The following is a 15,331-nucleotide window of genomic DNA, read 5'->3' on the forward strand; positions in this document are numbered from 1 at the left end:
TGAACTGAGAGAGCGTGCCGTTCACAGACACCAGAATGAACGAGTTCATAATAACGTTCATCAGGCAGTAATGCAGTACGTTCAGTTCACGTTCGCCCAAAATATGAACGAGTTCATGAACTTTCGTTCAATGAACGCGTTCAGGTACAACACTGTATATATATATATATATATAAAATAATTAAACAGTTACAATTACAATAATAACATTTTGTGATTTAAAGGATATTGTGTTTGCAATATGGTTTACCTCAGTTGAATTTTCTTTTTTGAAGTGTAGAGAGGATTTGTCTGATTGTGGTACAAATAATTTATTTAAATCAATCTTCAAAGTGTGTCCAACACAAAAAGTTTGGGAACGGCAGATTTCTCTAAATTGAGTTTGGGTTTGTCTCTGTGTTGCCTGTGAAGGACTGGCCACCAGTCCAGGGTGCACCAATGGTTTATGGGCATTGTACAGGGATAAACAGGTATGAAGGATGGATGGACTGTCTGGCTTGAAACAGCACCCTCTGGAGGCCTGTTTGAACGCTTACCAAATGTGCCATTCTGAGGCACAAATAGTAGGGATCAAAGGTGGTGGACACCTGCCCTTAAGGACTGGAGTTGGACTTTCCTTCCTACGACCGATGCAGAGAAACATTTCTTACTATTTCCTTTAGCTGTGCACCTGCTTTGCACCTATCTCGCTAGAAGTTGACGCCCACCCATCCTCTTGTATTTAAGGCCTCAAACCTTTAAAGCTTCCATTGTTGGACGGTATTGTTTGGGTCATGACACCAAACAGCTCAATTTTTGTTTTACTTACCAAAGACAGGACACATTTTATGCATACAAGTAAAATCTCAATTTTGCCAAATAGAGTGAAAATCTGTCTCTCAATGGCCTGGAATATTTCAGTCTGGGTTTGTACCTGCCTGTAACAAAAATATAATGTACCTGTCTGGCCACAACACGCAGATCCAGCAGAGGCAAGCGGCATCCAAATAAGGTGAGTGAATGATTCACCCGCATCTGAGAGCAGTGACTGTTAGGCTCTGGTTCCGGTTCCCATTCAACCTTAAAGGAAACAGAAAAAAAGATTATTAGACACAAGTTCAAATGAAATCAGGCATTACAAAGTCCATTTAAAGAAGTGGAATGTTTCAAAATGATATCAATCAAGGTGCTGTAAAGATACTTAAATCTAGGCCGAAAAATTGACGAGGCAGAAAAAGTAAACAAACAGGTATATGGGCACAAAGTACACAAAGAGATAACAGTGACTGGATCCCTGGAGCCATATTTATACTGAGATAGCAAATGTGTAACTCAGCTGTTTTAGAATAATCAGAGCATGAGAGAAGATTATCCCTATGATCCAAACAGAAAAAAATAAGTTTTTTTTAAAAGAATCACAGATGAAATGTTTGAAACACAGAAAGGCGCCCCCTGCCCAACCTTCCAGTCATGTCGAACAAACTCCCAGGTTTTGCTGTTGGTGTAGCGCAGATCTACTCCGCTTGGGATGCCCGGAGTATGCAGGTGATCCAGGTGGGGGATGTCTGCTCCATTTTCAGGGATTTCCTGAAGAAACAGGAAAATTTAGCAACAAGTATTTCACGTATTTCTCCAGAAAAGCTTCCTGAAGCTTTCCAACTTAAATTTATCCAACCAATCTCCATCTGGTCATTCGACTGGTTCCCCCTTAATGGAGAGATTTTCCCAGTTTAATAAATACATTAAAACCTCCTACTCAAAAACTCCTACTTTTTTATGGTTTGTATTCTTTATTTTGTATTTAGTGAAAGTTACGTATAAATGTAAAAAATATTTCATTTAAATAATTCAATTCAAACAGAAATGTATGTGCAACATAGAGAGAGACGTTCAATATGTAATATATTGCACTGCAAAAAATCGAAATCTAGATAAGTAATTTTTTCTTCAAATAAGTGCATTTGTTCTTGGATTATGGAGGTAAAAGAGACATTTTGCCAATGGAACAAGAAAATTTACACTTAAAATAAGAAAACACAATTGCATTGTCTTATTTCAAGTGCATATTATCTAATTACCTTATTTTAAGAATAAAATGACTCATTCCATTGGCAAACTATCTCATTTACCTACTCAAATTAAAGGAATAGTACACCCAAAACATGATTAGCCTTCATTTTCTACTCACCCCCATGCTGAACAACACTCTGGAGTACTTTTTTGATATCTTAAATGCATCTGGAGATCTGGGAGGCTTCTTGCTGTCTGCTGACATTCAAATAATGGAAGTCTATGGTGCCCGAGACAGAAAGGTCCATAAAAGTCCACAAAAAACGTGTCAATATTCCTCCATACTGCTCGTCCAATGTATTCCAAGTGTCCTGAGTGGGTAGCGTCCATAATTTACTCGAAACAAAGTCATTTAGAATGTTTTTAGAGCATAAACAGTAGTGTATAGGATTTCCTTAAAGCGCGTTCAAGAGTCTACGGAAACCGCGGCAGACCAAACCAGATGAAAGTGCGCATTCAGCTCGGCAAAGAACTCATGCTCTTCCTCAACACTGAAGTCCTCAGACATTTTTATTTCGTTGTTTCTTTCTTTGCACAGGTAAACAGCACATTTCTTCTTCTACGCTTGCATTATCGGCAGAGCAGACGCTGAATGCGCACTTTTATCTGGTTTGGTCTGGAATACATTGGACGAGCAGTATGGAGGAATATTGACACGTTTTTTGTGGACTTTTATGGACCTTTCTGTCTCGGGCACCATAGACCTCCATTATTTGAATGTCAGCAGACAGCAAGAAGCCTCCCAGATCTCCAGATGCATTTGAGATATCAAAAAAGTACTCCAGAGTGTTGTTCAGCATGGGGGTGAGTAGAAAATGAAGGCTAATCATGTTTTGGGTGTACTATTCCTTTAAGGGTGAATACACTTAATTTAGGAAATTTTAAGTTATTTCTAGATCGTTTTTGCAGTGTGTATATGAACTTGGTTTACATCTAAAAAAAACATAGAATTCAATTTTACAGAACATTAAATTAATAAAAAGACTTTAAATACAAAAATCTTCTGGTCTGTAAAGACAAATGGAAGACTGCTGACTCAAAATTTACCTAGAAGACGGTCAATGACCAGCAGAACAATTAGCTTCTTGCTTAAGAGGCTCTATCCAACTAGATCTAATCTAAACAGAACTAGATATAACCCTATTATCATTGCTTCATGGAATTCTATATAAACTTGGCTACAGCTCAGAAGTGATATTTGTTAGGCTCTAAAATGTCATGTGCTTTGCATTCAACCTCAACACTCCATAATTATTTTTATGGGGAAAATTTGGACTTCCAGCAACCAAAAGAAACAACAAGGACTGAGATTAAAATATTTCAATTACAGATAAGAGGACATTGCTCAGATGAAAAGTATAGAGGAGTGAAAAAATGTTGGTTAACCACACCCTGTTACTGTCATCTTAAACAATACTGAATGTCCTTGTTTCCTAATGTATTAACATCATAAAAGTCAACCTAGAATATGACCAGGAAATTTTAAAGCGTCTCAATGTGATTGTTATATGACTTAAATGATGTCATATTAAGGAGCAGCCAGTGATTAAGGCAAAGAAAAATTTCCTTTAGATAAGAAAGATAATCCCTTTAATCTCTCTCTTTATGCTTCATGCTGACAAGTTTTATGGAGATACTGATTTCATTTTCCAGCAGGATTCGGTACCGTCCCACACATTTAAAGGTACCAGCACCTCTGTTCACGCTACCATTGTGTGGAGTACTGCCCTCAGCAGAGACACAGGCTCAGGGAGTCATTGTGCAATTTCTGGCTTCAAAATGGCCTTTTGTTTGTCTCTGTATTTATCTACAAATCTAGTTTTATACCCAAATAGTTCTAATAATTACACTAATATATTTGTCATGTTTGATCTTTTTGTCTATGTATAACTGTTTTTGTAAAAGGTTTTTAGTTGAAGGAGATTATCTTTGTTCTTTGAGTTTATTCACTTGCGTAGGGCTGAAGCACTGATTGGATTAATTGCTGGTGAAGATTCTCAAAAGTCTACAAACTTGGAAACAAAGTCCAGTGGATTGTTTTTTTTTTTACTTTTTTTGGGAATAACTAATCAGATTTATCATGATTTATCGATTATTGAAATAACAGCCAACCAGTTTAGTAATTGATTAATTTTCAACTGGAGTGTAGAGACTCTAAAACACGCCTTTAGCTGACAGAGCACCTCACCTTGAGCAGCGATTATACCAAGAGTGTAAAAAAAATGTAAACATTTCGCATAAAGATTTTTTTGTCTGTCAATAAGCTCTATCTAGTACTCCCCAAGTGGAAAAGTTTGAGATTCACCTGGTTTAATTTTGCAAAAAGTCTTCTTTAAGAAATCTTTTACTATCCGACTATTAATCAAAAGAACAAGAAACAGATTAATCGATTAGCAAAATAATCATTAGTTGCAGCCCTAGGCTTAAGAAAATAAACTGAATTAAAAGAATCTAGAATAATTAATAATATGACGAAACCACATTCAGATTTCACAAAGACCTCTGGCTTACAATGAACACATAATATAAAGACAGATTAAAGACTTTGCATAGATATACAATGCTCTCGGAAAAAAAAAAGATAAAATATAATTATTATTATTAATTATAATCATCAGAAACGAATAAGAATAAAGACTGTAGGAAGACAAACCTTAATTACTTTTAAAAGATATATAAAAAGCAACACTGTTAGCAGAAAAAGATGATAAACACAGAATCAGGTATGTAGTGAGTACATAAATTAGAGCATCAGACCAGTCAGAATAGGTTGATGGTCTGTTTGACATTCAGTCTGTCTGTGTGTGTGTGTCTATTTAACCCTGTCTTTCTGTCCGGCTGCGTGGAGCCCAAACCGAGTACTGAAAAGATAAATTACAAAATTGCTTAATTTCCATTTGGTTTACACAAATGACTACAGATTTGCCTCAGTCTTAAGAAAGATGATCCTCACATCCCTAATTACAGTTTAATTGAATCCCTGTAGAGGGGTCGATAAAATAAATTCTGCTATATTTCTTTTCTTTCTCTCTTAACTTGTCATTTTTTAACCAAAGGGGAGACAGTGTAATCAGAGCAAACAGTTTTACAGCCAGAAATGTTTGCTTTGCCCTCAATTGGCCTAAAAAGACCCAGATGGATGCAGATGATATTTGTATTACACGGGCTCCATGCGTCAGCAGATAGTGTGCGTTAGCATTTCGTGCAATGGGTAATGAGAAAAGTAGAGCAGAAAAGGGAAATATCAAGACCTGAGGAATAATCTATGAGAGCAAACAATATGTAAAGGTGATCATTGAAAGTCCTTTAGAAATCCTGGAAAAATTCTGATCAGGAACAATAAGAAAAAATGACAAGAAAGTCTAACTGCCTGTAAGTTAAAATAGAATTAATTAATGAGTCAAAAGTTTTGTGCAGAGTTGTAAACCTGCCTGAATATGAGCATTTATAAAGTGCTCAGTTCTCCCTCTGTAGACCCACTGGCCATTAGTGATCTCCTCCTGTTCCGGAATGCTCCACTGTGGTTCTAATCCATCGCAGTGAAACCAAATCAGGACCTGTCGGTTTACCTCACAGCTGGGCCAGCGGCGCACTTGGGCAAACTCTGGAACTGAGAGCCACATTTATTTCTTTTTATAATACGAATACGAATTAAAAAGACAGTTTTAAAATTTCCCAGACTAAAGAAAGACCAAACAACAGAAAGGAAGGAGGATCCAAGGAAGGAATGATGCAACAAAACGAGGCGTTAGATAAAGAAAAAGAAAAAAGGACACAATGAAAGGCAGATTGGTTATAAATGTATTTTTTCAACAACATGAACCAATACAAAACAAACTATATCAACTCAGGTTTAGAAGAAGAAAACCAGGAGTGCAGGAACTCATAAATGCAATAATAAATATTATCAAATTAGAAAAAATTATATGTTATAAGCTAAGAAAGGACAAGGTAAATAAGGAAGGTTGAACAGCTCCATGGAAGGAAGGAAGGAAGGAAGGAAGGAAGGAAGGAAGGAAGGAAGGAAGGAAAGAAAGAAAGAAAGAAAGTAAGAAAGAAAGAAAGAAAGAAAGAAACAAGAATCAACACTAGCATAAATAAGGACGTGAGAGATACAGGAGGAAGGAGATAGAGAAGCAAACACTAGATCATTCTGAACATGGAAAATAGATTCAAGTCTAAAATTATCAACTCCCAGTCTTTTTCTAGACTGTTCTTCAACCCTATCTTTTATGGTCTGGTTTTTGTTTCCTTTACCTTTATTTAAGATAATCTAGTGCTCGTACCTTTCTCTGCATAAGGAATCTTCTCACATTTGCCATCAGTTCCCCGGTACTGCCAGCCATGAAAAGGGCATTCGATGCAGTTTCCCAGCACACGTCCCCCCACAGCCAGATTGGCACCCAGGTGGGGGCAGTATGCGTCAAGCACATAGGCTATCCCATCATGGCCCCGAAACACCGCCAGCTGTTGACCTAACAAGTAAACAAAGGAGAGACAAACAGGGCATGAAATCAGCTGCAGAAATTCCTTTATCTCACAATATTAAAATGAGCATTATTACATCATAATACTTAGAGCAATAGGAAGCAGAACATTGCACTAAACAAAGCAGCAACTATCAGTTCATGGCATTGCTATTTCTCTAAACAGAAAAGTGTGAGCTTCAAAATTATTCAGCAAAAGAAAACACATTTTCTGTCTTGCACATTCTGGTTATTTAGTTTGATATCCCTCTTTACTTTGTAAAATGCTAAATCCTGGTTAAGCAAATGCTTTAGTAGAAAATTCCTATGACTGTCTCTTTTTGTTACAACTGTAATGCTTCTTATGATAGGGATGAATAAGCAACTAAAAACGTCTCAGTTAGACAGTATTTATCATGCTAATCAGGACTGCATGGTAACTTGACATTTAACAGGGAGAAATGTCAGAGAGCGGGAGGATTGAGCTGCAAACAAATCTCATTTGATGCTAAAGTTCTGGGTTAAACACGCAGGACCCCTGACGTTTGTTTTGACCACCTTTAAAAATATTTTAAAGGTCTTAAAAAAGAATTTATCCCATATTGCGACGATTCACCTCGCTACAGTCTGTAGTCTGACAACTAGATGTCGCTGAAAATTACACAGTGGCTTTAAAAAAGCATAACTAATAATAATGCATAGGGCATGATCTTAAAAAATCCAAATAAAGGGAGCTAAATTGCAATTGTATAAATTGTTTGCATGTGCATTTCTTTATTTTTTGTATGTTTCATAAGATCGTGTGTTGCCAGTGATCCACAAAAGTTGTTGTGCAATTGTCGTGCAAATGTGGATGTGAAAACCAGTGTGATTCTCCCCATAAATATGAGCACACTGCATCTTCTACAGGCAGGCTGTACGTGAAAGATAGGGTTCTAAGTCACATAGTTGGAGGTAATAATGTAATTATTTAAAAAAGAAAAATAGTAATACTACTAAAATTAGTCTATCTCTAAGTGCTATAATGAAAAGTAAAAAAAAAAAGGATAAAAGTTACATGTAATAAAGAAATATAAAACATGAGAGAGTTTTCTTTGTCTGTTGATTGTGCCTCCTTCCCCATAAAACTCAACTCAGATGTTGATGGAGAGGGCAAACCGCTTAAATGTGTTGTGGGTTTTTGTATTTATCAAAGGGGTGGAGATCAGCACTTTGTAAAACAGAGAAAGATTGATCTTTTTCTTGGCAAATTTATTCAAAGGAATTAAGCGTTTTAAGGCTCTTACACTTGAAAAAGACAAACGCCCTGAATGAGGTTATGCATACACATTTGTACATCTCAGAAGAAGAAAAAAGAGAAAATGGAGATGCATTCCAGAAGCAGCAAAGCTCCATCTTATTCCAGCTTGATCCTGTTCTCAGTCAAGCATCCTTCTTAGCTGACCTTGATGCAGAGCTAGACCACAAATCCTCTCAGACTCCAACTCTTTAGAGACCATCAGTATAGAAAGGTTATAGAAAATGCTAAAAAAGGACGGTATTCCTGCCCCCAGTTTAAGTCAAACTGTGGATAAAGCAAAAAATATTAACCAAAACAGGGAAAAGTTAACATAGATTAATATTTTACATCACAAAGGGAATATTACCTCCATTCTGGGTGACTATTGAGAATTATTTTTGGTGAAATCTGGAGCAAATATCCGACATTTATGTCCTTTAAAGATTTAAAATCAATAAAAAAAAGCCATGATGTTGACGTTACAGCAAAATATTACACCTCATCCTATTATAGCAGGTAACTATGAGTTCCTTACCACTTATCCCTTGATATATGCACTATTCAAACTACAGTAGGTTTGCTTTACAAAAAACAAACATACAAATGTTTATTAGCATGCTAGGTAAAATGCGAAGATAGCAAACAGAGTGAGAGTAGCCTAAGATGAACCTTTTAGATTGCAAAAAACTAGGTCGGTTTGGTGGAGAAAAACAAAATAAATATGTGGAAGAGCATCTTGTACTGTTTGCCACAGTGAAGGATCTATGATGCTTTGGGCCTGTTTCAAGACATATGGCCAAATAGAAACAGAAATGACTCCAGTTCACCTAAAATAAAACTTGTTCCTTGGTGAAAAACCTTCAATCTAGCTCAGAAGGAACCAGCAGGATGAACTGAGGAGGAGAATGACTTAAAGATATTCAAATTAAAATTATATATTTCTCTACTGTTAAGTCTGTGATAACACATCTGTAATAACACCTTTTGTTGTGACCTTTATATGGTCTTTGAGGGCAGCTGGATAGAAATAGCCAATGAGAGAGCTCTTTCAGTGTCTTTCCTGGGTGTCATAGGCAGATAATAAACACTACTCAAGAATCATCCAAATGCCCAGTGACACAGCACCGTGCCGCTGCCAAAAGCATTTGTAGGGCAGAACTCGAGCCCATCACAATCTGTTATGACAGCATCATGGAAAATATGCACTACAAGCAGAATCTGATATATGGTGAAATGGAATGACTGCAGGAAACGGATGAGAGGGAGACACAGAAGGAATTCCCAGCTGGCATCAGCAAAATACGAGGAAGAAAAGTAACAGAGTCTGCAGGGAAAACCTGTCTTGCAAACATCTAAAGAGGTAGCACAAATGATTGTTTTTATAGAAAAATATAAATAAAACTAATGTAGGAATTAGGGGAGTGTTGGCTTAGTTTATTAGAGCAGTGCTCTGAGAAGGTTGCAAGTACCGAGTTCGATCCCCAAAGCCTCCACTCTGGGTTCTTGAGCAAAACCCTTAACCCTTGATTGCTTGACAGGCACCACACAATGGCAGCCCACTGCTCCCTAAGGGGATGGGTCAAATGCAGAGAGTGAATTTGCCCATTTTGGGAAAAAAAAAAAGGGGTTTAAATTACACTACAATAAGCATGGCAGACAAAAATGCATGTTTTTCCCTCAAGTTTATATCTCTGAATGTGTAGCACATTTATGTTGGGAGTCTAAACATTTGCACATCCCTTCTGACCTGTAACATCTAAAGCTGCATACATGGTGTCTGTCAATTAATTTAGATGTATAAAACATAGAGTAATACAGCGATATATGCTGATGGTGCAATTTCAAATGTAATCTTTAAATATTCTATACATTAAATAACTCAAATGAAGGCTTTAGAAAAAATGCTATATTTGTTAAAAAAAACAACTAATAAACAAATTGAAAAATGCAAAAGGTATTTTTTTTAATTACATAAAAGATTATGTTTTTTAAAGGGAGCATATCATGAGAAGTGTCAAGTTGTTTGTTTTGTTCGAGTTCATCTGTGTCCACACTTAGCTTACTATTTCTTTGAGTGGTTCTGGTTTTAAGTGGAAAATTACACAATGGGCCTGATATTTAAAGCATGCAAATAAAGAGCAGTAAATTGCGTTGGCAAAACAAAATTGTGGGGAATCAGTGGAGGTGTTGAGGGTGACCTACAAACACTACAGATGTAAACTGATCCAGTTCTGCCCTAATAAGAAATCTACATGGGCTACAGGCAGTTTAAAAGTTGTGATGAACCTTTATAGGGGTGTTCAACTTAAATAATTACATGAGCACACTGAAAGAATATCCTGGACGACAACAAAGCAGTTTTGAAGGCCTCGCTGTTCTCAGTTAAAGCAGATCTTTATAACTTTTATCTACTGGAGGCGCTAGACTTGAAACCCCCAGGTTTAGCACCGCTGGAGGAGACCAGCAACATTTCTTTGTTCGACAGTCTTCATCCATGTTTCGAAATATAACAGGAGACAACTTTGAACCCATAGATTGAGAAGTTATGGAGTTACAAGTAAAGACAAGGCTAAATTCACTCCTCAAGAATAAATCCTACATCAGAGGTCAGCCATTAAAGAGCACTAATATGCGACAAGTGCTGCACATGAAGTGGAAAAATCATTTAATTTGTCTCAAGTTAAGTTAATACTTGGTTCAAAATGAATGCAATTCTGCTTTGAAGTAAAAAAGACACTAATAAGAAGGAAACTAGGATCCAAGCTCAGAAAATAGTTTAAGGATCCACAAAATGTTGTTCATATTCTGTGGAATAGAGAAAAAAAAGTGGAACATTTTGGGTGTGAACACCTAAACGTACATATTTTACTAAAATGCAGGACCTGGAACACATTCTATAATAGGGAACCATACATTCTGCAGAGAATATTGGGACACCAGACTGTAACCTTTTGCAGCAAGCAAACTGAAGGCATTTAGATTCCCTAATTAGAGTCTTAACTAAAATCCAATATCATGCTTTCACATCAGTCTAGCTGTTCAATCTCTAAAATCCACCAGTATGGCTCAGTTAGGCATTTTGGCAGCAGACAGGACAAAAACCCAACCATAGCGACATAACAGCATTATGAGGCATAGTACAGTAGATCAGGTACAGGCATGTTTTATTTTAACCATATCAGTTTCAATCAAGAATTATGTGGGGGTTTTTTTGTTTTATGAAACTGTATCGCCAACAGCCTCGGCCAGGACACCCTATAAACAATGTCTCATTACGATTCAGGTAGGATCTATTATCTTTCTATTTGATCTTGATAATCCTGGCGATTTGAATTGCTCAAGGGAGCAATTTCTTTTCATATTTGTTTTTCCATATGTGGCAAAGTTACTTAAATATTTCTTCTCCCTTAATAAACAAAATTACCGTAATCATTTGTACAGGCTAATATAGCAAATCCACATAAAACAGTCTAGTAATAGCAAATTACTAGTGCTTTCATCTGCAGACATGATAAGCTCAGTGAAAGTAGGTCGCACTGTTGGACGGGCAGCATTTTTCAGTGACAGAAACCCTGATCATAATCAGTTTGTTTATGTGATGTGGATGACATGATACGACAGACATGAAAGCTTCACATCCTCTTTGAAATCCCTTTTAGATAAAAACTCCAAAGTAATGATGATGATGATCAAACAGCCCCCCTGCAGATTGTGAAAAGAATAACATGAAACACTAATCTTATTAAACCAGAGATGCATATATAGAGAGAATACAGAATGGATCATATTCATTATTTTGGTGGCTGCACATCAAGCAGGAAAGACTGGCTTCTAGGGCCCTGATTTACTAAGATCCCAGATAAGGAGAAAAAAAACTGTATGTGCAAACAAAATGTTGCAGGTAATATTAATGGGCGTGTTCCAGGTGATCAACTAAAATCACATGCTCAATGAATAGCAGGTGCAACAGTTTTGCAGACAGCCGTATTTAAAGGTCATAAGTTAAATTTTCTTTAAATCAATTAATAATAAAAAAAAAAGAATACCTCCAAAGTACATCCAGGGTGATGCAGAAGAAAAGTGTTAAAGTAACTGAACAGATATAGTGTATAAATAACTTTTTTTGATGGTTCCATCAATATTTACATCTGGTTACTAGGATAATGTAAACACAAAGCAATGCTGCTCAGGCTTTGCAGGATCGCAGTAGCTCTGTGATAGAGCTCAAAATGGTGTCTTCTCAGACTCAAACAGACCAAAAAAGCAAAATGGGGGTGAGCATCGTTTAAGCTTTTGAACGTTGTTGCAGACTCAAAGCTACAGTGTGTAACTTTTAGCGACATCTAGCGGTCAGACTGCAGCAACATGAACATCTCCCCCACACCGCTTCTCCCCCCCAACAGTACGGCGAGCGTTACGGGACAAAATGTCTTCCACGACGTCCGCATCACCTACCTTCTCAAGTGATGAGGTTTGTTTACATAGATAATTTTACAGATAGTATTTCATTAGTCTGTGTAGGGTATAGATTTCATGTAGACTTAAGATAATAAATATGCCCGTTATTTTTTCTACATCGTTGTGACATTTTGGCGATCTCGCAATCGCTAGTTTGTTGGCTCTGCGCTGCCGTAGCGCAAAGATGTCTGCCTCCATGGCTGCGAGACCCGCTCCTATGTAATTATAAATAACGAATTCTAAGGCAACGCAAATATTAAGGTTAAGAGGTTGAGCTCGTAGATGATGATAAAATAACATAGTTATGTATAATATATTACATTTCTGACTGTATATCCCTGTAATTATTACACACTGTAGCTTTAAGGATGCAAAGCAGTTCAGAGGCTGTTTCCCTTCTAGACATGCAAGTTAAATTTTTGGTCATTCAACTAGATAAAAAAATGTACAGTTGAAGGATGGAATAGGAGTTGGAAATGGGGCTAGTGCTCTGCCTACAGGCCAGGAGGGGTTAAACTTTTAGCTACCTCCTTTAAATGCATAGCAGAAGATTTTTCGCGGCTTTTTGAAAAGACCTGCAATTTAAAAAATACATGCACATGCACAACCCTTTACCCGCTCCAGAAAGGGAATGCCTATTAAACACGTGTGAGAGCATACAACAGCGTGCACGAGCCAATTTCTCCTCGTGCACGCTCTGTTTAAAAGTTACTGTTTGCATCATTCATACAAGCTTACTTTCCAAAAGAAGATTTGCAATTTTTCCACTATGTCAGACAAACCCCCGCTAAATAAAAATGGGGACGAGCACATAGGACCGCCTCCATAAACATATTACCAGAATGATTGACAATTATGAGGACCACTTATTTTGATGATACACCCAGAAAAAGAACATACTTAACTATACCTTAAAGTGAGAAATCTGTGCGTGGTTTTGCTGAAGGACATATGAATTCTGAAATTTTGGAATTGGGGTTAATAATGATGATAACAATAAATATGACAACATTTATACAATTATGAATCTTATTTAGAAACGTATCAAAAACAACAGTAACAGTAAAGCAACAGCACAAACATTTAAAAATGAGAAAGTAATAAAATCTCAGGTTCCATAATCTTCCATAAATTCAAGTAAGCAAACTAAATGTATTGTGTCTATTTAAATAATTTAACAAATGCAATGACCTACATAACTTCTAAAAGCTTTCTAAGAAATTTTTTTTTTTGCCAACCCTCTATAAAGACCACCTTTTTGGAATGCAGCAGATTCGCCTGCATAAGGAAAGAATTTCTGCAGCTTCTCCAAAGTTAGCTTAGCTGGCTGAACTGAGGTTTACTGTATATAGGAGTATCTGGAAAAACACAATGCAAATCTATGCTACACTTTTTAATGCATTTCTTTGCAGTAACTACACCCAATAGACTAGAGTTAATTTTTGACTAGTTAATCCAAGAGGATTTTTTTTATTATCATTTAATAAACTTGTTGCTTTCACTTGTTGCCACACCTCTTCATTTTATAAGTAACCACAACGGCTCTAATCTCCATGCCACCTTATGGATAAACAAGCAGGTCAAAGGTTTTAAAAGGAAATTAAAGCTTTGTTCTTACAGAAAGCATTACCAGGCATCCCTAAACAAGTCATTTAACTCAAACAAGACTCAACCAAAAGCATATCATCTATCACGTGGATGAATCTCTGTAAGGGTCATGCCTCTTGTATCTTGGCACCAGCTCAAACAGAAGGAGGAAAGCAAATAAAAGCCAAATGCAACATTCAGTGTTGAGGAAAATGTGTCTTTTAAAATACCCAGTTCAGTATCCAACAAGCTGAAACTAAGCAACAGCTCTAACACTAAACAAGCGTTAGAGCTGTTGCTTTTGGCCAACTTCCAGCAGGAAAGTTAGATATTTTTAAAACCTTTTAATGATTTTTGCCTTAGCTCATCAATAAATGTCTACAGTTGCATAATGAATGTTTCACAGTGCCAAGTCAGGGTGCTTCAGGGCAGAGGTGTGCTACTAAACTGGTATAAATTCCAACTCCATTTTTTTAGTGTCACCACGACCCTGTAATTATTAAGTTAATAAATTAAAAGAGCACACTTAAACTGGCAGTGTTGAAAGAATATAATAATGGGGCAATGAGAGGTAAACAAGATTTTTATATTATCTAAGCAGTCATAAGGACGACTGCTGACTCGTCAGCTGTCCAGCAAAGTCATCTACACCTGTTTTAAAGAGGAGTGACAGTGTGCAGACTTTAAGCTCCTTAAAGCTATATTTACAACTTATTCATGGAAAATTGACTGGAAGGAAAAACTGTCATTAAAGACAATGCATTAGTAACAATGATAAAATCTGCCGTTACAGGAATGTGAAGCAAAGCCTGTTGAATAGAACCTTGAACTGATACATGTAAACGGATCAGGACCATGTAATAGGAGCAGCATGTGCAGATTATATGCACACTTTTTAGTTGTAATTCAGTCCCGTATTTAAAAAAAATGAAACATGCAAAGTAGGGGTGGAACGGTTCACAAAATCCACGGTTCAGTTCGGTTCACGGTTTCGTGGTCACGGTTTTCGGTTCAGTTCGGTATATGTTTATTGTTACACCGAAAAAAAAAAAAATTACTAAAAATTATAACAAATTAATGAAAAAATAAAAATGTATGAAATTAATGAAAAAAAAAAATTATGAATTGTAATTATTTTTATTGATCCGCGGAAACCCTGGATCATTTCCGCATGTTTTGCTGCTTTGAATTTAATCATCTCGCGCATACCCTCTACGATCTCCAAGCAACTCAGAGCGGAGCGGACGGGAGCCACAGTGGGGGCTGTAGGCTTTGCTTTGTGCAGGCGGTCTGGAGTGCAGCGGGGCGGAGCGGGGGTTGCTGACAGAGTACGAGGGATTTCGGGGTTAGCATGACATGTTGGTCATGTTGCTGTTAGCATAAACAAAACGTGTTGCACAATGCTTGCACACTGTTGCACTTTTATCCACAACTTTCTTTCCGCCGTCATCGTAGGTCACTCTACATGCAAAGCGCTCCCACACAGCAGACC

General features: G+C 37.0%; 1 protein-coding gene across 1 annotated transcript in view; it reads right to left on the minus strand.

Annotated features, from left to right (window-relative positions):
• Window positions 1-15,331, minus strand: part of LOC107102253 (cholesterol 7-desaturase-like) — a 23,252-nt gene that overhangs the window by 4,391 nt on the left and 3,530 nt on the right. Inside the window, exons 2-5 of the mRNA XM_015401473.1 lie at window positions 6,336-6,524; window positions 5,481-5,659; window positions 1,441-1,566; window positions 940-1,059 (exon numbers count right to left, since the gene is read on the minus strand). Coding sequence (XP_015256959.1) covers window positions 940-1,059; window positions 1,441-1,566; window positions 5,481-5,659; window positions 6,336-6,524 — 614 coding nt within the window. The remainder of the gene's footprint in view (window positions 1-939; window positions 1,060-1,440; window positions 1,567-5,480; window positions 5,660-6,335; window positions 6,525-15,331) is intronic.

The sequence above is a fragment of the Cyprinodon variegatus genome, unplaced genomic scaffold, assembly GCF_000732505.1.
Source record: "Cyprinodon variegatus isolate N-32 unplaced genomic scaffold, C_variegatus-1.0 Scaffold32, whole genome shotgun sequence".
Classification (NCBI taxonomy): domain Eukaryota; kingdom Metazoa; phylum Chordata; class Actinopteri; order Cyprinodontiformes; family Cyprinodontidae; genus Cyprinodon; species Cyprinodon variegatus.